Source organism: Colletotrichum orchidophilum, assembly GCF_001831195.1.
Source record: "Colletotrichum orchidophilum strain IMI 309357 chromosome Unknown Scaffold_211.1, whole genome shotgun sequence".
Lineage (NCBI taxonomy): Eukaryota > Fungi > Ascomycota > Sordariomycetes > Glomerellales > Glomerellaceae > Colletotrichum > Colletotrichum orchidophilum.
Window position 1 is genome coordinate 30011 of NW_019173167.1, and position 24681 is coordinate 54691.

At 55.7% G+C, this 24681-nt stretch overlaps 7 protein-coding genes across 7 annotated transcripts; 2 read left to right on the forward strand and 5 right to left on the reverse strand.

Moving 5' to 3' along the window:
* Window positions 1-1372: 1372 nt before the first annotated feature.
* On the forward strand, window positions 1373-3418 carry CORC01_13756 (cytochrome P450; the record flags this gene model as incomplete). Its single annotated transcript, XM_022625372.1, has 5 exons — window positions 1373-1801; window positions 1875-1959; window positions 2030-2719; window positions 2870-3270; window positions 3374-3418. 5 exons carry the CDS (start codon window positions 1373-1375, stop codon window positions 3416-3418), a joined length of 1650 nt encoding a protein of 549 aa, XP_022468121.1.
* A 289-nt stretch (window positions 3419-3707) lies between these two features.
* CORC01_13757 (fungal Zn binuclear cluster domain-containing protein) lies at window positions 3708-5319 on the reverse strand (the record flags this gene model as incomplete). Its single annotated transcript, XM_022625373.1, has 4 exons — window positions 3708-4523; window positions 4644-4846; window positions 4939-5164; window positions 5242-5319. 4 exons carry the CDS (start codon window positions 5317-5319, stop codon window positions 3708-3710), a joined length of 1323 nt encoding a protein of 440 aa, XP_022468122.1.
* Window positions 5320-7187: 1868 nt separating this feature from the next.
* On the reverse strand, window positions 7188-10752 carry CORC01_13758 (nitrite reductase; the record flags this gene model as incomplete). Its single annotated transcript, XM_022625374.1, has 4 exons — window positions 7188-8367; window positions 8424-10432; window positions 10490-10640; window positions 10694-10752. 4 exons carry the CDS (start codon window positions 10750-10752, stop codon window positions 7188-7190), a joined length of 3399 nt encoding a protein of 1132 aa, XP_022468123.1.
* Window positions 10753-12135: 1383 nt separating this feature from the next.
* On the reverse strand, window positions 12136-13083 carry CORC01_13759 (3-demethylubiquinone-9 3-O-methyltransferase; the record flags this gene model as incomplete). Its single annotated transcript, XM_022625375.1, has 1 exon — window positions 12136-13083. One exon carries the CDS (start codon window positions 13081-13083, stop codon window positions 12136-12138), a length of 948 nt encoding a protein of 315 aa, XP_022468124.1.
* Window positions 13084-14537: 1454 nt separating this feature from the next.
* CORC01_13760 (3,4-dihydroxy-2-butanone 4-phosphate synthase) lies at window positions 14538-15343 on the forward strand (the record flags this gene model as incomplete). Its single annotated transcript, XM_022625376.1, has 2 exons — window positions 14538-14601; window positions 14709-15343. The coding sequence occupies 2 exons, from the start codon at window positions 14538-14540 to the stop codon at window positions 15341-15343; spliced, it is 699 nt and encodes a 232-aa protein (XP_022468125.1).
* A 1975-nt stretch (window positions 15344-17318) lies between these two features.
* On the reverse strand, window positions 17319-18787 carry CORC01_13761 (FAD dependent oxidoreductase; the record flags this gene model as incomplete). Its single annotated transcript, XM_022625377.1, has 3 exons — window positions 17319-17589; window positions 17648-17894; window positions 17947-18787. The coding sequence occupies 3 exons, from the start codon at window positions 18785-18787 to the stop codon at window positions 17319-17321; spliced, it is 1359 nt and encodes a 452-aa protein (XP_022468126.1).
* A 3872-nt stretch (window positions 18788-22659) lies between these two features.
* CORC01_13762 (uncharacterized protein) lies at window positions 22660-23507 on the reverse strand (the record flags this gene model as incomplete). The annotated part of the gene is made up of 2 exons (XM_022625378.1): window positions 22660-23128; window positions 23188-23507. The coding sequence occupies 2 exons, from the start codon at window positions 23505-23507 to the stop codon at window positions 22660-22662; spliced, it is 789 nt and encodes a 262-aa protein (XP_022468127.1).
* Window positions 23508-24681: the final 1174 nt, after the last annotated feature.

Consider the following 24681-nt stretch of genomic DNA (forward strand, 5'->3'; position numbering starts at 1 on the left):
CATCTTCGGATAACACAGCATGGTGTCGCGAATTGGAACCATCGGCCGCATTCAGAGGGTATTTGATAGCCAAAATGGGCGGAACTGCGATGCGTATGGTAGGACAATGAACATATTCGCGAATAAGACCTCCAAGGTCTGATTCTGGACAAAGAGGTGACTGAGCGGCCAACCGGAGGGGCTTGGCGGCCGAATCCCCGCTGGCACCGTCTGGTACCTACCTATGCGGGTTGGAGGGGGTTTCCAACAGTGGAGTGCCTGGAAAGGGTGTACGCTTAGTGACCCTAGGAGTCATAAGCACTTACTAAGGTAGAGCAGGTATGATCCAGAACACCATGTGTGGATAGTAACCAAAGACACTATTCCTGTCTTCCTTTTATTTTTTCGTCCAGAATCGACCCACTCTAAACATATGTGATCATTTCAAATATTTAAATAAAGAAGAAAAAGAACAGATGTCTGTAAGTATTATTAAATTTAAAAAAAAGTTGTTCTCAAAGGCCACCTTAGATGCTATACCTAGTTGGACCATTATACGGGCAGAAGGATATGACCTCAACTCCATACATAAGTTGGTTATGTGCATGGGCGCTTCTTGAACCCTCCCCCTCATCCCGGGGAGATATGAAATGACACAGCCCACGTGACTGCTTCTCTAATTATGCAAGATGATCCGGATGACATAAGCGTGTATCTCCTCGATGAGAGTGGGGCCGCCTTATGCCTGCCGACGGTACGCGGCATCCCTACATCGGTCTCCGGCCACCATATTGATCCGGTTCGCCACCCGGCACCGATCGTCCGGCCCCCGACCCGACTAGGCGATGCAATCTGAGACGAAATGTCGGTTCGTCCCAGCGTGTTTCCCCATACGACACGGCCCCATAATGCGAACACGAACCCGACCATCCTTATGCTGCATTGATCACTTGTTGTCCCTCCCTCCCCTTCTTTACCCCCCTGCTCCCCGCCAAACCACCATCAATCTGCATTGCCAAACATCGCGGCAACTAGCCATATTCTACGCAAGTGCTAATCTCCACCTAGGTAGCCATCATGTGGCACCTTGGCATAGCGGTCTCTAATCAGAGCATGAAGACATACGCTTATGCGGGGGCTGTCAGCAAGCAACTCGTCCCCCAGCTTCACACTCGCGCTGGACTCCAGGGGCGAGCTAGCGATGGAGCCCACGTAGCCTGCAACTTGTCTCCAACGAGCGAACCCATGCGTATCGTTCTGTCTGTGTGCGTGTGAGTTTGACGATGTGACGAGTACATAAAGAATTGACACCCTTCAGCAACATGGCAATTCGTCCGTACTCGAACCTCACCCACATCCACAACAGTCTCCCAACCCATTTTGCCACAAAAACATGACAAATGCAACCGACCCCATCGCCCTCGCAGGCGCACTGCTCGACCCTCAGCACATCTCGCAGCACTGGCCAGCAGCGACCGCCGGCCTCGTCTTCATCGTCTTCGCCTTGCTCGCGCAGAGCTGGCTCAAGGTCGACCCCGTAGCCCACGTCCCCGTCGTGGGAAAGGGAGGGAAATGGGCCCGGAGGAAGGCGTATAACCAGGGCCAAGGACCTCGGCTCTACGCCGATGGTTACAAGCAGTTCAAGGACAGCATTTTCCGCATCACGACGTCCAAGAGTGGGTGCAGAAACTACAAGTCGACTTACATCCCCGCTGACTTGGACCTCTCAGAGAAGGATACCATCTGTGTGCCACCCAAATATCTCCCTGAATTGAAAAAGGTCCCCGACGATGTCATTAGCTTCACCAGGGCCATTGACGAGGTATGCAAAGAGCCGGCTTGGTCTCATTCCCAAATCTTTTCCAACGTCCATTCCCGTTACTAACTTGAAAAAGTCTATGCAAGTCAAGTACACCAAGATGCCAAACGACATGCCCATCTTGATCCACGCCATCAGAGCGTCCTTGACTCCAGCTCTACGTCCGTTCCTTTGACAAGTCTTCCCGAGCAAAGAGCCCAAAAAGCTAACATGTCGCAACAAAAAAAACAGCCCGCCTCAACGCAGCCATCTCAGACGAAGTCAACGACTCGATGCGCCTCGAGCTCCCCCAGTCAAGCACCTGGACCGAGGTCAACATCAACGCAAAACTCCTCCGCATCATCGCAATGGCCTCGGGCCGCGTCTTCATCGGCTCCGAACTCTGCCGCGACGAGCGCTACCTCGACGCCTCCATCAGCTACACCATAGACCTCATGACCGCCGTCCACGTCATCGCCCTCGTCCCGTCCTTCCTCCGTCCCCTGCTAGCCTCCTGGCTGCCCACCACGAAAAAGCTTTACAAGCGCCTCGCGGACGCCGAGGCCGTCTTCCGCCCCATCGTCGCGGCCCGCAAGGCGGAGGCGGCCGCGCAACGGGAGGACGACCCGGGCTACCGAGAACCCGACGACATGCTCCAGTGGATCCTCAACGCCCAAGACAAGTTTGGGGCGCTCAGCGACCGCGAGCTCGCGCACGCGCAGCTCGGTATCAGTGTTGCCGCCATTCACACCACCTCCATGACGACCACCAACGCCGTCTACTGGCTCGCGGCCAAGCCCGACATGATCCCCATGCTCCGGGACGACGTCCAGCAGGCCCTCGTCGAGTCCGGCGGGGGGTTTACGTCCGGCGCGCTGCAGAATATGAAAAAGCTCGACAGTTTCCTCAAGGAGGTCATGCGCTGCACCCCACTCTCAGCAAGTATGTCTTCACCCCCCTTTCCGTTACACGCCGAAACCGAACCATGGGAACACAAGGCCAAGCTTGGCTATCTTCCGGTTCGAAACTTGATTACAGTTTCCTCAATATAAAAGTACTAACCCTTTGCCCCGCTCTTCACCACCCATGTAGCTTCCTTCACCCGCAAGGTCCTCAAGGACGTAACCCTCCCCAACGGCCAAACCATCCCCGAGGGCATGTTCATCGAGGTGCCCGCCGACGGCATGAACAACGACCCGGACATCTTCCCGGACCCACACGTCTTTGACCCCCTCCGCTTCTACAAGCTGCGCGAGGCCAAAGAGTTGGCCGCCGCCTCGGGCCCAAAGGCGGCAGAGGTCGTCGTGCAGGCCCAGTTTGTCAGCGTCGGCACCACGCACCTGACGTTTGGCTACGGGAAACACGCGTGCCCGGGGCGCTTCTTCGCCGTCAACGAGATCAAGATGATCATAGCCAATATCCTGTGCAACTACGAGATCAGGATGCCCGAGGGCATGACGGAGAGATATGAGAATTTGGCTTTTGGCTCTTCTGTGAGTACTGTACCACAACTAAGCTGGGGCGCAACCGGAACTCTCCCCCCTCCCCGCCCTTGATGTGATGGGTTACGGCGATTCTGACGTGGACTGCTGCTAGATTGTGCCGGATCCCAAGAAGACCATCATGATCAGGAAGCTGTAGCCTTTGGTGGATACATGATACGGGTACGAATACGAGATTAACCAGATGAACTCTGCGGCATGTGTTGCCTCTTTCCGAGAAGAGTCAACAGTAAACGAGCGGTTCGCTCTGAGCCATGACCATCTAGCTCGCGCTCTCTCGGGAACCCCTTGCCAGAAGAGTCTTCTATTTCATCAAAAGGATAACGCTGCGTGATGATTGCGTCTCAAGCAGCCCTGTTAGCTCTGGATTTATCAGATAATGAATTTTCAAAGTATCAGTTTGAAACAAGACATTTTAAGGTTGAAATTCAAACTTCCATATCGTCAACGTCAATCCTTTCCAGCACGCTGCGCTTCGGCCACTCAATCCACGGCTTCCACTCGTCATCCAACGTCCTCTCGACCAGGCGCATCACCGCGCCGCTCCACCCGTCGCAGATCCAGTCCGCTTTCTCGCACGGCTTCGCCAACGCGGTGTAGTGCGCCAGGATGACGAGCGCGGTAGGGTGCCCGCTGCCCACCATCTCGATGAACATGGCGGGCAGGGTAGCCGACCACCCCCAGACCCCACCGGGCTTCTCCCCTTCGCTCCGGCTGATCTGGTGCGCCCTCCTCAGCCCTTCCAGTGCCAGGACGCAGACCGACTGCGGGTTGATGACCTCGGTAAAGGACGCGGGTACCTCTCTTGCCAGGGCGGTGATGGCGTCGAGGCGCTTCTGGAACGGCGACGACGACATCCAGCCGCCCTGCGTCAGCGAGGGCGGCCGCAGCAGGGCGTCGAGGGGACCCCCGCGCTGCCTCCAGGCCTCTATGGGCTGGAAGTCGAGGATGCCCTTGACGCCGTGCAGGAGCATAAAGGACTGCGAGACGTCGCTGAGCGCGACCGACCTGCCGAGGCTCTCGCTATGGGCGACGGAGCAGATGCTGACAATGAAGATGAGGGTCGCGAGGAAGAAGTAGGCCTCGCAGTTGTGCTTGTTGATGTCGTTCAGGCGGAGGGCGAAGAAGCGCAACGCGACGTTCTGGTGGTTCACCGAGATGATGTCGTACTTTTTCCGCTCCTGCGGGTGGATGTAGGCGTAATGGAGGGCAGATAGGGCCAACAAACCGTGCATGAGGAATTTCTGTGGTGAGTGATGGTGTTAGACGAACTCATTCGCACACCTCCACCGTTCCATTTCGATCGCCTCCATGATGGAAGTGGGGTTTGGGAGGGGAGCAGTCGGGGCAAAGTTCTGACATACGTGAGAGCAAGCCATCTCGGGTATAGCCGTCTTCCACAACTCTTCGGTACAGGCATCATTTGGTAGGACATGCCGTGTGCTGGTGCTGTAGTGGTGCATCAGGCGTAAACTTTGCAGCCAATCCTCCGAGAGATCCCAGGGATCTGTGGCGGGGTTGCGAGCATCTGGCGCCGTTTCCCCAAGGTAGGGAGAAGTGCTGCTCACTAAGGAGGCAAGGTTAACACCTTAATTCTACCATGGGGATCTCAAGGGTTTGCGAAATTGGACAATCTCGACGATTCGTATCGTAGCGTACCTGCTGTGGGAGTGAGACTCGCTTCACTCGCCGCCTCTTGGACACTACGGGACTGATGCTGAGGCGATGAGGCCGACACCGCCGCGGCCTGGATCGGGGCATAGTGCTGCGCAAGCTTGGCGGCAGCGGGTGGCGTGAGAGGCGCCGTCACGGACGCGGGACCATCGAGGAGGCTGCAGTGCGCCCCATGGGCCACGCATTTCTGGCAGGGTCGTTCCTCGTCGCACTGCGCGATACATAGACGAATTACATGAGTCGAGAACGGCAACAGAGCCTTGTCGAACACTGAGGGACTTTTCGTACCTTGACACGACGTGCTTTGCAGCGCTGGCATCCGTTCCTCGACTTCTTGTGGCCGAGGCGCCGTGTGCGCTTCTCCATGGCGCGGTGGCCGGCAGTTGGAGGACTCGAGTGTGTTCAGGGGTGGGGAGCAAGGGGCGGCGTTGTGGAGAGAGCGTGGAAGCGGGTTCGGGTTCGTAAAGAGTTCGAGGGTTGGTTAAAAGAACGGAGGAGAGAAATGAGGGAAGATAAGGTAGTGATAGAAAAAGAGAATGCGAGTAGCCGATGACGCTGTCTGCCCAATAAGGACATCCCGAATACGGGGGCTTTCGTAAGTCAATTAGGTACGTCAAGACGCCTTGCCGCTGCTGGTGGAATCTCTTGCAGATCAAATGGCTAGTTACGGCGCTAATTACCTTGGTCCTGTGGGGGCCCGGACGGGTGGGGCCGTTCGGCAGATACGAGTGCGGCACTCGTGCACTAATGCGAATCCGAGGTCAATATGGAGCTCATAGGCTTGCTTGATACTATGAACCCAGGGCATTTACATTCCATTGCATTTTTGAATCCACGCTGTAAGGATGATTTCTCCATAGATAAAAGCCTAGAAAAAGACGCAGTCTCTCAGCATCGTTCAACAGCATACAGAGTATGGGGCCCCCTAAAGTCTTCATGGTGAATCTCGCTCACCTAGGCCATCGGAATAATCTTAACATCACGACGTACCATTTTCTTCTTAATCCTTTTTCTTTTCTTTTACATGTTTTGAAACGAGACTGTTTAATGAGATCATAACTAGAGTGGCAGACTTGGAAGCCAAGGGTCAATAGCAGCTTGTACTTGACATACCATCAGATCATCCTTCAGAATAGATCCGGTCCCACAATTATCTGCAAGACTCACGCCTTCATTTACCACTGTCTGGATGATAATGAATGCAATTTTAACAACACGATGTTGCAGTTGGACTAGGTACCTGCGTCATGTACACAAAGTCAACCCTCATCGTTCAAGACGCCAAGTGTATTCGAGTTCTTATTCCCTCCTAGCCACCGCGTGCTCCTCTCACCCACTCGTAGGTCACACGCCCCTGGCTCGCTCTTCTAGAATCCTTCGTATATGTGTTGTATTCGGTGCTGTATACATTGCAGGGAGGCGTGGCTTCCAACACGGATTACCTCGCTTTCATGATCCGCTACAATCAACCGAGACTCCCCATAGTAGCTACCTCACCAATAAGTTCGTCTGGCAAATAGAGCCAGCGCACAATTCCCAACGGCATAATCACACCCAGTCGGGCTCGAAATACTGGGCTTACGCAGCCCCTCGATACGTCGAAGACCTGGAAATTTACATGAACCCCCAAGACCGGTGGGTTCTTGCTGCTGGCTCTTGCTGCCCGTGCTGCCCAGAGATGGCACGCCTGCGGTGCAGTGTACGTAAGCCTCCAAACCACGCCCCGATTCCGAGTCTCACATCCATCCTACCTACCTGACCATCTGCTGAGATTACGTCTCAGCCTGTGGTATACTATGAATGAATGGATAGTAGTCGCAGGTGACCATATTGCCTCACACTACCTAGGAACAGCCATCGCAGAGTGTTTCCCGTGTCCCCGTCCGCCTTACATCATCCTTGCAACATCTCAAGAGCGGTGCGCTTGATGAGATGCATTAACCTTGAAATCGGTATGAGTGCTTGTAGATGTATGATAACAATTTGAGAGAATGGACGGAAACCCTCTGGTCGGTGAAAGTGATGCTAACCAACGTAGCCCAGATCACCAGGAAGCAGTTTAAAATCATGCTTAATTGCACATATTCAAAGATCAAAATCGCTCATATTTGCCCATGTAATCAGCTCATATAACCAGCACCATCCCATGCACCATCATCTCTTCCCTTTTCATCTTTTATGAATAAGAAGAAAATGACTTACCCGTAAACCCGGGCATCCATCCTATACACCTCTCACCAATCCGGCGCACTCCCGCACCCACCCCCGCCGCCGACAACCATCTGCCGCTGCATCGCCGCCGCCTTCTCCATCCCCAAAGCCCCCATCGGCTTGACCCCCGGCCTCTTGGCCCGATGGCCCCGAAACCGAATCTTCTTGTCCAGCGCCTCGAAAGGCGGCGCCCCGGCCTCTCCCTTCCGGACCATCCACCGCGCCGTCCCCAGGGCCGCGTCCAGCTCCTCGACGGGAGGGAGCTTCAGGTACACCATACCGTCTCCCGCCCGCTCCTCCACAGCAAACGTCGCAATGCTGACCTCGTCGTCGTTTTTGCAACTGCCGTCGGCCAGGTCAAAGTTGCGCTTGTGGTACGGGCAGGATACCCACGGAGCCGGTCGCGAAGACCGCTTGCTTTCGTCATCGTTGGTGGTGGTGGTGGTGGTGGTGGTGTTGGGGCCGCCATTGCAGCCGGAATCAGGCTTCTTCGCGTCTTCGCACGTGTCCGCTCCCGCGGCGCCAGGCTCCTCGCCAATGAGCCCGTCAGACAGCACAAACTGCCTCTTGTGCGGACACATTTGCTGCGTGGCATAATACCGCCCGCGAACCCGCCAAACCGCAAGCTGCGTGTCCCCGCGCTTCACCGTCGCCGAGATGCCGTTGGGTGTATCGTCCGCCCCGAAAAAGTGACTCGCCGGTAGCATGGGCTGCCAGGTCGTGCTGCTCCACCTGTTCTTGAGCCCCTTGAAGTCCTCTTTAACGGACTCGGGCGCCCAGTACACGGGGCGGGGCTGGCCGCGGTCAAGCTCGACCTCCATGTTTTCGACAGTCTCTTGCGTGTTGTCAAACTGCTTAAACTTGGCGGCGATGGCGGGGTCCCGGATCGCCTCGGCCCACTCGTCAAAGAAGCTGTCGACGAGCTCCTGCATCTGCGCCTCGAGCGAGGCGCAGATGCCCAGCTTGTCTTCGAGGACGACCTCTTGCAGATATTTGATGCCGCCCGGGAGGTTCTCGAGCCACCGCGCCGTCCGCTGCAGTCTGTCGGCGGTGCGGATATAGAACATGAGGTATCTGTCGATGATGGGGATGACCTCGGTGGGCGGGACATCCTTTGCCAGCAGCTCAGAGTGCTTTGGCTTGGCGCCACCATTGCCGGCCACGAAGATGTTGAAGCCCTTATCCGTGGCAATGAGGCCGAAGCTGGGAAACAGATTAGCCATTCGTCAACTCGCGGCTCAAAATTTTCAGTCACGTACTCCTTGTTCTGCGCTTCGGCACACTCGCGGACACACCCGCTGACGCCGCCCTTGATCTTGTGCGGCGCGCGAATGCTCTTATACCGCTCCTCCAACCGCACCGCCATGCCGACGCTGTCGCCGACGCCGTACCGACACCACGTCGTGCCCACGCAGCTCTTGACTGTGCGCAGCGACTTGGCGTATGCGTGCCCGGACTCCATGCCGGCCTCAACCAGCATCCGCCAAATGTCCAAGAGATCCTGCTTCTTAGCCCCAAACATGTCGATCCGCTGACCGCCAGTGATCTTTGTGTACAACTTGTACTTGGAGGCCACGTTACCAATGGCGATGAGCTTGTCGGGGGTGATCTCCCCGGCAGACACGCGCGGGACGACGCTGTACGTCCCGTTGCGCTGGATGTTGCCGAGGAAACGGTCGTTGGTCTCCTGGAGACCGTGCATGGGCTTGTCCATGACGTGACGGTTCCAGAGGGAGGCGAAGATGCTACCCATAGTAGGCTTGCACGCCTCGCAGCCGAGCGAGTTCCGGTCGTTGCCGGCCTCGCGCATGACGTCCTCGAATGTCTGCAGCTTCTTGACGAGGATGATGTTGTACAGGTCGGCGCGCGAGTAGTTGAAGTGGGCGCACAAGTGGTTCTTGACCTCGTTGCCCATGGACAGCATGGTCTTGTTGAAGATTGTCGTCACCAGGGGCATGCAGCCGCCGCAGCCGGTGCCGGCTTTGGTACACGCCTTGACCTCGCCGAGCGTCTTGCATGTCCCTTCCTTGACATTGTTAACCACATCGCCCTTGGTCACGTTGTGGCAGGAGCAGATCTGCGTGTCGTCCGTCAAGTCGTCGCCGTCGTCTTCGCCCTCCTTCTTGGCACCGAGGATGAGCTGACTGGGCGGCATGTCCAGCTCCTTCAAGTTCTTCACCATCGGTACCAGCTTGATGTAGTCTTTCGTGTCGCCAATCATCATCCCACCCAGCAGGTATTTGCCGTCCTCGGTAAAGATGTACTTCTTGTACACATTCTGGAACGGATCACGGTATGTGAGAGCCTTGACGGGGGCTGGCGGCAGACCGTTTGTCAAGGTTTCAATGGTGCTTTGCCCATCACCCTTTTTCGCTTTCCTCGCCACCTTGGGAGGCAGATATTGCGGGCCATCTCGATCGGCGAAAAAATCACCAAAGCTGGCCACGTCGACGCCCAAAAGTTTCAGCTTCGTGCTGAGGTCGGGTCTCTTGAATAACCGGGGTTGGTGCAGCTTGGCTTGTGTGAGGTTGAATGAAAGGACGTCGGCCATCTCGACCCCGGGAGCAATCAAGCCGAATGTTTGGCTCTTCCAGCTCGCACACTCGCCGATGGCATAGATGTCTGGGGCGCTGGTGCTCAAATCGTCCCCAACGACGATGCCGCCGCCACGGTCAGCGCACTTGATGCCGGCTCTCCGCGCCAGCTCGTCTCGCGGCCGGACACCAATGGCGAAGCATATTGTGGAGCAATCCATTCGCTCACCATCCTCGAATACGACTCCCTGGACGTGGTTGTCATTCGTCACCTCAATCTTGCCTACGCGCTTGCTAAGGAGCACATCGAGGCCGAGGTCTCTGACCTGGTCCACAACCATGGAACCCGCATCATTGTCCAGTTGCCGGCTCAATACCCATCGATTCCTCTCAATGAGCTTCACCTTGTCGAAGCAGTCCAGGTCCATCATCGCCTTGGCGGCCTCCAGGCCGAGCAGACCACCGCCGACAACCGCTCCCACGGTGCCTTTTCTCTGGGCAGCAAACGCGATCAGGTTGATGAGGTCGTCAATCGTCCGGTACACAAAGACACCTGTTGCGTCGTGCCCGGGTGTGTGTTTAGGAAGAACAGCATCTGAGCCGGTGGCAATAACTAGAATGTCGTACGCTACAATCTCCCCATTTGAGCAAGTCACCTTCTTGGCTTGGGAGTCGATTTCAGTGACTTTGGTGTTGACATGGTATCCCAAAGAGCCTTGAGGCGTGCTGTGATACTGCTCAAGGAATCAGCAAAAGACAGCGTGGCAGGGTCGAACGGCGTCTGCACATACCCATTCTTCAGGGTTGAGGTAGAGATTCTCGACTTTGCGGTGATCAAAGAAGCTTGTCAGACCAACGCGATTATACGCCAGGTGCGGCTCCTCGCCGAGCACCGTGATGCTGTACTCGTTTGCGCGGGCGTCCAGCTTTAGCATCTTCTCGCTTGAGAGAGTCAGTCAATGGATCACATCAGCTCATGGCAATGCGCCACTCACATGAAGGCGATGCCGACCATGCCCAGGCCGACAACGACGAGTCTCTTTCGTTCCGCCATGTTGAAGACGACGCAAACCACTAACGAAACACGAAGAAGAGGAAGCGTGGCGGAGCGAATCGAGAGTCAGAAGAGAAGACGAGAAAAACAGCAAGACATCCTACGACGACTGAAACTGCAGTCCCTCGGGTTCATTAGGCCATCATAAAGGACGCATCACTCTTCCTCGGCGCGCAATGAAGTCAGTCCAAGCTTGATCCGCTGGGATTAGCATCTCCGGCGAGACGGACGACAAGCCATGGGCTCCCCCAGTAATGACGAGCGCTGATTGGCCGTGGCGCGGAGCCGATGACATCTGATTGAGCATTTCCACGGTTTGAATCTCAAAGTTTAGGGCGCGGGCCACGGCTCCCATAGTCCGGTAGGGACGTGAAGAGAGAGTCAAAGTACCTCGTGGTGGCGCGGGCAAGGTATGCATTGCCATTGAGCAATTGTACGGCGTACAAGTCGATTGACTTGATAACGTGGTGGGAGACCATCGGATGATAAGGACGAAAAGGGCGAATCAGAGGCGCGGCATTATGACCCACAGCGGGCGGCTCTCGTTGCGCCGCGGAGAAAGAGACACCACCCCTCTAGCCTTCCGAATGCTTCCCACTCCTGCTCGATCATTGTCCATTAAAAGCACGGGCGAATAGGGACGCGGGATAATAGGTACGTGGGGAGTCTTTTCCTTCGTTGCCTCCTAGGAGAAAGCTGACCTACCTTAGGTACGCCTACACATCCAGCCCTTTGATTCACGGCAGATAAGGGTAAGCTTATTTGATTTCCGCCAGGTTTGATTGGACATGTCCCGTTGCTACCAATTCAGACCTAGCTCCTCTAAGGTAGATTACCTAGATTCGCAACCATAGGAAGCAGTTCCTTTGAGCTTTGCGTACGCATTATGGGAGCAGGTTGAAGGTCTGTGAATCACGGACGGGCCAAACGGGGATAGAGAGAAGGCCCGGGTCGCGACGCATCACAGTTACTGACGTACATGCATGAGTAATCTGCTCGTGGCAAAAACATCTTTCATCTGATGATTTCTGATATGACCTGCCGCGGCGACAACACTTTCTCAAAACTCCAGAGAGACAAATCCATTAGCAATCGCAACGCGACCTGTGGCAGTGACCGAATCACAGCCCGCCTCACGCCAACCAGCTATTGTTCGACAACACTTGTCCTTCAACACGGCCCCTCATTAACCACTATTCTCACTCGACTCGATCCAGTGACATGTTTTGGAAAATGCCGCTCTTTCGATGCGGTCTTGTGTAATGGTCAATTCGCCCCGTCGCGGCCAGTCCTAGGTAGGGGGAAAGGGGGTATCACCAGTGCCCATTATTATACAATTACTTTTTTTTACACAAGCAACAAACTCATTCTCACATTCGACGTTCACGCCGCCGCCGCCCGCCTCACCCCGAAAAAGTAGTTGCCAACCTTCTCGCTGCCCCGGACCTCCTTCCACCCAAGACCAGGCACGTACACGACCCCCATGACCCTCGGCATCTCCCACCCTTTACCCCCCATGAACATGCCCTTGAGCTCGTTGTCGTTGATGTACTTGCGCCAGTCGTGCGTGCCCTTGGGCACAATCCCCAAAATGTCCTCGGCAATCAGATTCGTCGTGAACCAGCTCGTCCACGTCCGCGCAATGGTGCTGCCCACAAGCCACCCGCCAGGCCGCACAAACGGCGCGCAGCGATCGAGGAACTCGGCCGGCGAGGACACGTGCTCCACGACCTCGAACACGGACACGACGTCGTAGAGGTCCTCCGCCTTTGAGGGTATCGGCAGCGTCTCGATGGTGGCGGCCTTGTACTCCAGCTTGCCCCTGAGCGCCGGGTCGCGGCGCGCGTGGCCCTTTGCGATGGCGAGCACGCCGGGCGTCGGGTCGACGGCCGTCACTTTCGCCGTGTCGGGGAGCCGGGCTGCGCTCTCGGCAAAGATGCCGCCGCCGCAGCCGACGTCGAGGAACCGCGTCGGCGGCGTCGGGCCAGGTCCTTCGGGTTGGCTGGCCAGACAGTCGTGGATAAAGTTGTGACGGAGGGGGTTCATCAGGTGCAGCAGGCGCGAGGAGCCGTGGGGGTCCCACCAGTCGGCGGCGAGGATGTTGAAGTGCTCGACCTCTTCGGGGGAGACGGAGGAGTAGGTCGAGCTCGGCCGGCGCCATTCGAGCGGCGCGGCGGCGGAGGCGGCAGCAGCAGCAGCAGCAACCGCAGGCCGGGAACCCGTTCGGAGGGGGGGTGACGTCGCAGCCGCGCGGGACGCTGATTGGGTTGTTAGGCCTGTCCGCCGCAGCGCGCGCAGCAGGGCGGCTGACGCCGGGCGAGGAGAGACCATGGCGAATTCGTTTGTCGTGGGTACTGGTCTTGGTGGGGGGGTTTCGAGTGTGCTGGGAGGATTTGATGGAAATCCTGAGCTCGAAAAGAATGATGACAAAGCAGATGTGACGTGCTGGGGGCCCCGGGTTGGAGAAGTTGGAGAACCTCTCCGCGGCCTCGGCGCTGTCACCGAATCAGAGTGCACTCGAATCCGCAGCTCCCCTGGTCTATTCTGCACCTCTTCAGCTGCAGGTGCAGGATTCAGTCAAGGGCGTCATCCATGTATATTCGAGCAACGTACGGATACAGAAACAAACAATGATCATTTCTGGACCACTTCTGGATTACGGCATGCGCAGGACTCGAAGAACCGACTGTGCTTCGACGGCCTTCGGAACAGCCGCCAGACCAATCCGCACCATGGAGACGGGGCCACTGGCTGGAACGGGGGCCGCGCGCGGGTGCTTATTCGGAAGCTTTGTCAGCGTCCATGTGTAATGCTGGCCGGAGTGATAGTCCCTTATGTAATCCCTCGCATGGCATTGCAGACTCTCCGAGGTGCCAGCAATGGTGGCTCCGCACTAGAACTCTGAAAGCCCGACCGCCGCCCGAGATGTCAAGCCGATTCCTCGGCGCATTCGGCGCCAGTCCTCCTCATCCCACCATCCTGGTCCAGGGTCCGAAGTGCACATGTGCAGACTAAAGTCGGTTGGCGAATCCCATGAGTCAACCAACAAAGCCGAGCGATACTCGGGACCTTTTTTTCTCTTCTTTTGTGCTTGCGCTGGTCTACTCTGCTGCTCGACATGTCACATTAATTAAGTCAGGATCCTCCTCATCACGGGCTGGATTCTCCTATTGAACACGTTGTATTTAGTTGGTTGGATATAAACCGAGCATCTTCAGTACTGACATTGACTCAATGGGCCAACACCTTTGACTTGTATATCATCACGCTCTATCCGTACTCCCCGAGACAGAATACCTCAGGAACGACCCAGACCAAACAAACCGGAACCGGCCCATTATTCAAAAGCTCCCGTCCATTAGCTACCGTTACCCCCTCCACTTCCTTCCGCATGACGGAATCCCGGGTGCGCTCCAGTTGAAGAAAAGAAAGACGATAAAGAGACCCGTAGAACCCGCCCACTCCCCCCTGGACCTGCTGGGCTACCGAACTTTGCCCACAGACCCCAAACTAGCACCCAATTTCTTCTTCCTCTGTCTGCGCGCGCGCGGGGATCGGCCGTTCAATTGCAACATCAATCAACCCCTCCCCCTCACCCCTCTGTCCCGTGCCTTCACCACCACCACCACCACCACCACCACCACCACCACCACCGCACACCGTCACGAGCGAATCCTCAACTTCAGTCTCGACCGCCAGCTCAACCCGCAAACCTCACCTCTTCTCCTTTCCAAACCTCCTTCTCAACGACATAATCCGCACTTCCCCATACACCAGCCGCAACAATGCCTTCCTCAACAATAGACGAATCAAAGTTCGACTCTATCCCGGACGCCATTGAGGCATTCCGTAAGTAAAAAAAAAATTATCGCCGGAACTTCCGCGAAACCTCCTCCCGCGCCCCGGCTCATGCTTCACGACAAACCAGCTGACCTCCCGACGCTCAAAAACAATAGGCAACGGAGAATTCCTCGTCGTCCTAGACGACCCATCCCGCGAAAACGAAGCAGACCTCATCATCGCCGCCGAATCCCTCACCGCAGCCCAAATGGGCTTCATGATCCGCCACTCCTCGGGCTACGTCTGCGCGCCCCTCGCCCCGTCCCTCCTCGCCACCCTCAACCTGCCCCCCATGGTCGCCACAAACGAGGACCCCCGCGGCACCGCCTACGCCGTCTCCGTCGACGCCGCCGACCCGCTCGTGACGACCGGCATCTCCGCCCACGACCGCGCCCTCACCTGCCGCGTCCTCGCCGACCCGGCCTCGGGCCCCCACGACCTCCGGAGACCGGGCCACGTCCTGCCCCTGCGCGCGCGCGAGGGCGGCGTGCGCGAGAGGCGGGGCCACACCGAGGCCGCCGTCGACTTTTGTCGGCTGGCGGGGAAGAAGGAGGCTGCGGCCATTTGCGAGATTGTCGACGACGGTACGCCCGTCGAGGGCCAGGCCGTGCATGAAGACCCCGGGATGTTGAGGGGCGAGCAGTGCATCGAGTTTGCGAGGCGGTTCGGGCTCAAGGTGTGCACTATTGAGGCCCTGGTCAACTATCTTGAAAAGACAAAGGGCAAGCTGGCCGTCAACGGGTCGTCGTAAAGCTCTGGCTTGGTTCGTTGTTGTTGTTTTTCCTTTCCGTTGTCGGTCTCGGTGCAACCGGCGTCGTGAAGAAGTAGTCCATCACTCCATTACCCTCCATCCCGTCGTACGCTTCGAACACCCTCATGCCCGGGAGGTTCTATCGGCGAGGCGGGGGGTTTTCGAGTGGAAGACAAGAAATAGGGGCGGCGGGAAAGCGAAATTATCCCGGCTTCGAGAGAAAGCCACTTTGAGGTTGCAAAAAAACATTCTTATCCATTGGGCTGATGCGGCTATAGAGGAGGTTACTCGAGGTTACTAGTTCAGGGGGGGGGGGGGGGGTGGAGCGGGGAGGGAGGGAGGAGGGGGGGGGGGGGTGGGGACGGAAAGGTAAGAGTGGGGTTGGTTTGTGAAGGAGTATAGCGCGGGGGGGGGGGGGGGCGGGGGGGGGGGGGGGGAGGGGGTTGCAAGAGAGAGAGAGAGAGAGAGAGAGAGAGGGGCAGGCAAACGACATGCAATGTCACGGTATGTATATACAATGATATATCCTTGGATAGGGCTGCGGGCTATCGTCAAGACAAAACAAAGGCTGGGGGTTTCAAAAAAAAAAAAACTCTACTCATTTCTTCGTCACATATCTACACAAATCCGAGCCGTATTGCTCATCATCGTGACAGACATGCGTCGATTGTACAAGGCAAGTCGGAATAGGCTCGACTAAGCCGGGGGTGGCCGGAGCCCATACATCATCTCCAGCTGGGCTGCCACGAAGTGACGAGAATACACTCACGACGCCGTACGATACTATTCACTGGCATTGCCAAATTCACTAAATAGCAGATTCATCCTTTCGGTATAGAAATTCCGCTTCTTCCCATTTTCCCCCTTTTGCTTCTCTCTTTGCCCTGCTGAGAATGACATCTAGCAAGAATACAAAAAAATAAAAGAAAACTACCTTGGCTCGCGCATACCAACCAGACTGAACGTGTGACCTGCCACAACCAACCCAAATACAACACAGTATATTGACCACAGACATGGCAACCTGGAAAAGAACGAGGCAGTCTGGGGTACCTACTCATCAGGAAGACAGTGTGCGAGAACTGACCTTCCTCCTGTGCACAACGCGCCCAACCGAGGAATTCGAGCCTACCTTACTTACCATTTAGTCCCCTTACCAACCGTCTGCACCTTGCTTTGCATCGCCCCCTGCCTGCTCTTACACGGTAACTTGGGTACTTGTCATCGTACACTAGCACGACTGGGTAGCCATGCAGTCCAAAGAAAAGAAAAGAGAAAATGCACCAAAACAACGAGAACCACTACCCCAGTGCTAACATAGGCTCCTCTATACGATGAGGTGGAAGGGGGGACGACAGGCAATTTATCTACAGCCTTGAGGACATACATTGTATAATGATGCCAGCCAGAATGAGACGCTACCGCTTGTGCGTTGATCAACACTCACTCACCCTGGGCCTCCCACCCACCAACCAAGCCACTGGGACACGGAAAGGTTGCGCAAGCCAGCTTCGATCGCTCGCTGACGAGAACCAACACGCGTTTGCAAAAAGCCAGCACCTCGCTCCGCCCCCCCTAGCCCCCCTTGGCACATCCGAAGACACTGATTGTCACTTTGGCACAGGATGCCGATGATGAAGCGGATGCTCAAGGCCTTCAAACCATGTACTCATACCTCATCAACACTACACAACACTGCCCAATACTACCTAGAAAAAAGAATCACGCGAATTATTGCTACCTGATACCCAATACCCCAGATGTCGATCCCATTACAATGCCTGCATACGCTATGCCGTGTATCCCCATGCCTGTGTCGGATGCAAGAATATCAATGCGATTCCATCCCCCTCACCCCCGCACAGGATGCACCTCGTCTGATAACGCCAGCAATGCATGTATGTATCCATCATCTTCATCTTCTAGCCCGCTTTCCCGGGCAGTGGAATCAAAAAAGCCCACCCATCTACCAGAGCTAGCCCTGGACCTCTTCGTCCTTGATCCACTCACCCAAATCCCCCTCAATATCATACGTGGCGTTGGCAACCTGTCCCCCAGGCTTCCGGTCCCAGGCCCACATGTCGGCGTACTCGGGCTCCAGTTTGCCGTGCATCATCTTGACGACGTACTCGCCAATGACGGGGAAGAATTTCCAGGCGTGAAAAGAGCCGCCAGTCGCAATGTAAAGGTTCTTGCAGCGGGAATGAGGAGAAATAAGAAAGTCGTGCCCAGGTGTGGTCGCGTCCCTTGTGGCGGTGTAAGCATATCTCGGGCCGAGTGTGGTGATACAACCAAGGGACTTACCAGCAGACACGGTACTTTTCAATCACTTTGCCCTGCATCTCGTCTCCGTAGAGACCTCTGAGAGTTTTCCGAGCTTGCTCCCTGAGACGTTTGGGAACTCCTTCCTCGGAGGTCCATTCAGTGAGATTCGGAGACGATGGTGCCAGCGACATGGACTTGCCCGTTATGGCATGGAACTGGTGATATGTGAAAGCCATGTCACAGTTGAACTTCAGTGTTCCATCTGGGGTCATGGACATTGACTCGCCTGCTCTCTTGTCAGCACCTGTGTTGAAAAGGAACCAGTTGGAGTGTCTCACCTTTGACCGAGGGCAGACGGTTCTTGAGCACGGGAATACCTTCGAATGTGTCCTTATGCGCCCCCTGGACGCTCGTAGTGAAGCTGATAGCGCCGGTAGCAACGACTCTATTTCCAGCGTGAAGTTCCTTCTGCTCAGGGGCGCTTTCCGCGAGAAGGGACGGGGTACGAGCACCAGTACAGAGCAGTACGACGCCCTTGACCTCATGTCCGTTGTCCAGCCCGACTCCGGTGCAGTCTCCAGTGCTGTTGAAGAGCAAGGTCGTGACCTCGGCGGTGATGAGCTTGGCTCCTTCGTCAATAGCCTTCTGACGAGCAGCTTCGAGGGCATTCGCCGCCTCAAACCAGCCGCATTGAGGGTTATACCTCACTCGGTCGAGTCCTTCAAAGTCGGCCGTGGCAAAGGCAGGCCATTCAGCTCGCACCTCGTCAGGGGTCATCCATCTGGCACCAGACTGGTGGCCAAGTGTGTCAAGGACATCTTGCGCCTTCTCGTTGTGATTCTTATCCTTGTGGTTGACGGGTTCAGCACGGATCATGCCGACTTGGTGGAAGAAGGGGTTCCAGAAGGAATCAGTCTGCCAATACCTCAAGGCCTCAATGGCCAGCTTCGCATAAGGCAGGTTTGGGTAGTCATTTCTCCCAATCTTGGAGATATCGTGGGACGCCGCCTTGGGGTTGGCGAGCGCCGTGGGGTCAATGAGAACGATGTTGCATTCGGGCTTGTATTTACGCAGCCAGAGAATCGTCGAGAGACCAAAGATGCCTCCGCCGACGACAATGAAGGTCTCGGACTTGACGTCGGTGCCCTGAGGGACGGTGAAGGACGCTGATTTGGCCATGATGTTTTCTGCAATGTATTTGCTTCTGCAAGCTGGTGTGACTTATATGAGTAAAATTCCCACATCACTCCGGGAACCACTCGGGTCTTTATATAGACAAATGTCAGCATCTCGAAGACCGAAAGAAGAGCGAAGAGCACGTTTTATCCGTATCATCCGTTAAGGGAGAGAACGTCGATACACACTCCTCGATGGCTTTCTCCGTCCGTCCGTCCGTGCCTTCATCGTCCACATGTGCGGATATCCGTTCTCCTGTAGGATCCGCCCAGCACGCACAAAGATTAGATGCCGACGTCCAACCGACACCGACTCACATCCACTCGGGCAAGGACCGACGTTGACACTTCGATCTCAAGGAGCTCGTCATCAGTCTCCCTGGGAATCGAGCCGGACATCAAGTGACCTGGAACGGCCTGACTCTGAATCCCTGGAGAGGATCGAGGAGAAGGAGGTGACCGCGCTGCGGGAAACCCCCTCAATGTACATGGTCATGGGAGCGACAGGACGGGGTAAGACGACTTGCATTCGATGGAGCCATGCGTGTGTGTTGTTGGAACCATGGACATACCCAAGACGGCCACAACATCACTTGAATGAGTAGACGGTGGCGAAACAGAAGGAGAGAGAGCGAGAGTTGAGAGAAAGGGCAAAGGCGCAGTACGTCGCAACAAAAGCGGCGTATTCTCTACGGGAGTGGCAGTAGGCGGCGCCGAGCGAGGTTAGACCAAACAAGGCGGCTCCCGGGACGGCGATCTGCGATCTGACAACATTCTGTAGGTGCACGAAGACAACGTTGGGATGGAGGGTCGTTGCTTTGGGCTTGGTGTTGTGGCTTTGTACGATGAGATTGTGTTGGAAGGGACTTTGGACTTTGGAGGGGGGTGCAGTAAGCGAGTAACGATGGGGACCGGGGGGGGTTGCCGTCGCGGATGTGGGTCCTTTGCGCTTACGGTCTGTCAACGTTTGTGGTCGCTGGAAACGAGCAAGGAAGCCACGATCTCCAAAGAGTGAGGTTAGGTAAGGCAGCCACGGAAGGGGGTGGGGAGGGACCCGGGGACCGGGGTACGTACTAGTTTGATATCCAGAAAGGGCAGGGGTCTTGCCAATCGTGCCATGATCCATGGCATGAGGTGCCTTGTTCGAACTGCAGACCATAAACGTCTCTCATTGGTACGGCCTTTGTTCCATCCCAAGTGACCAATCAGAGCTCAATATCTTCAACTACCCTTGGCTTCTGTCATGAACACCCCCAGCCTAGCGTTCTTTTCTCAGCAAAGGGGAGGTAGGATCAAACGATATCTCGACAAAAAAAGGTCAATATCAGGTATCCATCTACCTTACTCTGCAAAGAGAAAATGCCAAGATGCCAGAAAACGCTTAGGGCGAGAAACAACCCTTGAAGATTCTCCATATCACTAACGCAGTTCACGACGAATCCAGTATCGTGCAATTTGTATTCGTACGGATAGCCCAACAACTCCATCAAAAGCCCACGAGCATCATTCCTCCTCGCAAGTCTACCTCGGATTGAGGTGGTAGTCCCATCCAGTCTTGCTTCATGGCCGACAGGAGCACCATTATTATTCGACGTAGTCTCGGAGTTAGCAGCACCAACGGGTGTCCAGATAGCAAACTTGCGAGTTGCACACACAATTCAAGACTCTTCCGGACATTGTTCCTCTTGCGGACGGACTGGCCGTTTTCTCGTTGCTTTTACCGTTGTTTTTCGGGTGGTATTGGGTCCAATTACCTACCTTAACAAGTAGGAAGTTGTCTGACTGTACTTCCCAACATACGCCATGTTCCAACTTCTGTTGAAGCGGTCTTCTTACCATAGCATTTGATCTAATCGATAGCCAGCCTATGGGCCAATCCCTTGCTGTCTCTCTCTCTGTCTTCTCTCTCTCTCTAACGCTATGTCCTGCGGCTTCTCTCTTCTTCTCCAGCGAGCGGCAAGAGAGAGACATTTCTGGCGCGATTGGCTAGGGGCACCCCGACTCGATCGACCGCATCCCTACCGGAATTCGCTTCAGTCAGCATGGCCAATTCGAGATTTGGGTCGGTGCTATTAGAAATACTATGTTCCATCAAATCCATGGCCAAGCCTGGGCACTATGGCTTCGTGCGCCACCCATCATCTCTCTGCCCCTCCCCGCGCTAGTGTGTTTAAAAAAAAAAAAAAGGTCTCTTCCCAACCAACTAAACTCCTTCTTGTCTCTACTTGTGCTTCCCCTCGTCTCTGCGCCTGCCTATCTCTCCCTCTCCCTCTCTCTCTCTTCCTCTCTGCGGCGTCTGTATTTGCCATTCCTCCTCGTATAGGGTTTTCTCCCATTGATGATCTGACATTGCTATTCTCGCCCATTTGAGCCAAAGGTGCATGTCAAAAGGCGAGGCAATTGCCTCGTGAAACCATCATAGACGCTTACCGCTGTCCCGTGGCCAATCGCTTATACATAAGAGTGCAGACAATTGCATGCGAGAGAGGGCAGCCATGTAAGGGTTCAGGTGTTGATGTCCCTTCGCCCATCTCATTAGGGAGACGATCTGCCCACGAGGTGTTGTTGCACCCAGCTTCGCCAGTGTCCCTCCCCGTACGACACGACATCTGATGACAGCCCAGGCATGCTTTCGAGCCCTTGCACAGCCACAGCCCTCTCGTGCCCTTCTTCCTCCTCACCCCCCAAGCCCTGCAGGTCCAGAACTTACAACGGGGGAAGGGGGGAGGGGGGAGGGGGACAAGCTGACGGCCACGGCACATCTCCCGCTTGTTCTTAGTGAGCCCTACTCTCTTTCCAGGTTTTTGAGCCGTCTTGCCGGTCCACGTCCTGGCATCTCATGCCGGCAATACGCCCTCTCCTCTTTGTATGCGCATGCCAATCCCCATCTCGAGCGTCGTAGAATTCCGTAGCAAGCGTAAGCTGTGTACCTAGTAACCCAAGTGATTCCACAGCTCGGAAACAACACGACATCCTGTCGACTCTGCTTCAATGAGTCAGTATCGACCAATTTCATCGGCAGGCATGCCACCCACCTACAAGAGACTGTCGACTACCATCTTCGATGGCGCCCGCATGAGATTGCCCATGTTTCACTGGCACACCGCAGAGGCCGAAGAATACCAATCGGCATCACCTGCAGATGTTGCCGACTGGAACGTCTCCTCCGTCCGCTGTTTGTTAGAATCTTCCGAGTTTTCTTCGAGAGACGGCGCAGCGCAAGGATAGAGAGAGTCGTCCACTTGGCGTGGTTATTTCGCCAACAGAAATATATTTGGTAACCAGCATCGTGATCCGTGATACTTCATGCACGCATTCCCGTGCTAATTTTCCATAGGCTAAACCCTAAGGTGCCCTCATACAGCAGCCAACCACTCGATAGTCAAGAACCAGACTGCTCCAACCATCCGATTCCTCCATGCAAGGCGCATCATGTGCGCAACCCAATCCACAATGACTGTTGCTGACCCCTGCTAACCTGAGAGTAATGATACATTGTGCTAGCCCAACGCCATAAAATGCCTGCCCCTTATACCAAGCAAGAGAGAAAAAAGCCGCTGTTGCCCCCAATCATCATGTCGTGCTGTAAGAAGAATTCACCCTGCCTGCCCCTGATGTCTTCCCGGTTGCCAACTCGGAGAGCAACCCGGCTGCAGGCGAATACAAGGGTCTGGACGCAATACTACCTTCGGGGCCCAGGAAGCGGCAAGGGCTGGTCGTGCTTCACGTTTTGCTGATGTCGAACTAGTTGGTCCTTCCTGGCGAACCCGTCCTTATTCGGACATCCTGGTAACTGGCATTTGTGAGGTTTGGAATGCTTCTGCAAGTGTTGCCTGCTCATCTTAGCGTCGGATGCAGGAATGGAACTAGCAAGTCTTACCTGTACATGCAGTTGCGGTGAAAGATTTTGGGCCCTCCGTTAATATTTTGGCCCCCTTTTTGACACGTCCTCCAGTACGGGCATCTGTACTCGCCCTTGCCTCTGTGTCGAAGAGAGTCCATGTCTACGCGGTTCGAATTCCTGTCGTCCGAGTCGTCCGCATCTGCTACCTCGTCGTCGTCGTCCTCCTCCTCGTCAAGTGGAGATGGCGGGCTTGTTGATCGTCTGTCGCCATCAGACGGGTGGTAGGTGCGTGAGCTGTCAGAAAAAGATGCCTGAGATCCCACCGCAGAAAACCCCGTTGTTGAACGCGATCCTAAATGGGAAAATGACGACCTAGAGCTGGAATCCGAAGCCAAAGGGTATTGTCTATATTCTGGAGGACATCTGTTTTGTTGTGGAGACGCGCGATCTCTGATAGTCTTCAGATTGGCTGCACCGTTGTTGATCTCATTCTTCATGTTGCTAGAATGCCGTCAGCATTGCGCACCTTCCGCGGTGAAAGAATATCTATCTTTACGCACTTGAGCATTTTGTGTTGAGTTTTCGCAAATTCGAGGATGCCCATGTCGTTGAACCCATTGGCGCGGTATGCCTGGTCTACAAGATTGTGCCCTGTCGATTCCAAGCGATCCTTTGTCAGGTAGTCGTCGGTAAACCTCTTGAAGGCATCGAATACGTGCATCGTAACGTCCGCCATGTACGCCAATTCGCCCTCCTTTTGACTGTGCCTCGGAAATGTCTTTCTGAATTCATCAAATATGCTTGTGAACATCATGAGGGCCTCCGTCTCACGGTTGACGGATTTCTCAGGGTTGAGCAACGAGTTGATGTCCAGAGGCATGTTGAAAGAGGTGGTGCGGCCGAAGTCATGAACCCAATAAGACAGATACGATACGTGAAAGTCGTGAAGTGTATCGTGCCAAGTTGGAATAGTAAGTCGAAACGGTTGGCTTGTCGTTTCGAGCGAGGGCAACCGTTGGATATCGAAGCTCCGACGTTGAAGCGAGGACCGTGGTGACAGCAGCTCAGTGAACCATTTCAAGGTAGACCAAGTGGGTCTTTGTGGGAGAAAGCAAGCTTGGTGATGCTGGCCAGACCAAGGAGGGATTCACGAGTCGAGACGTTGAGGAAAGGCAAGCGTTGGCGTTGGCGTTGGCGCTGGCGTTGACTGAGCTAGAGAAGTGCTAGAGGCAACGTCCCGGTCATAACTCAGGAAAAGTTTGTAGGATTTGGGCAGGGGAAAACAGAACTTGGGAGATGGGGACGGGTGGAGAGGGGGTTGAGTTGAACCAAGTGACGGGGGTAGGGGAAAGAGAAAAGAGATAAGACCAAATTCTAGCAGAAACACACGAGGGACGGCGGATAAGGCCAGAGGAGGAGCTAAGGTAAGGGAGCGAGTGATTGAAGGCAAGGAGAGAGAGAATCCGATGGATGGAGAATGACAATCGACGGGGTGCGGCCGGGGGGGGAGCGGCAGACGGCCAAAAAGCGGATCTCAGGCTGGCACGAGGGGGGCAACGACTCGGCGAACACGCATGCAATGGCGCGTTGGCGACGGCGATGGTATTGGCGAGAGGTGCATGGGAGGAGATGAAGATGAGAGAGTGGTGAATCCTCCAAGTAGCTGCAGATGCGGTCTCAGTCGTAGTGGCAGTCCCTTGCCTCGTTACGCCCGTAGGAACCGGTCAAGCAACGAGCCCAAGGCCCAGGACTCAGGAGAGGTGAGAGGGGAGAGGGGAGATGGAGAGGGGGGGGGAGATGGAGAGGGGGGGGGGGGGGGAGGCGGGGGGGGGGGGCGTGGGTGCTACGTCGCCTGAGAGGGCCCAGAGCGACGCGCGGAGGGGGAGGGTGGCGCGTGGGGGCACGAGTAGGGGCGGGGCGGGAGGGGCGGGGGGGGTGGGGGGGGGGTGGAGGGGGGGGGTGGGGGGTGTGTGGTATGGGTGGGGTGGGGGGGTATAGGTTAGGAAGCCGGAGGGAGGCGTTGGATATGGCTTTGTCGGTGTGGGGGGCAAGAC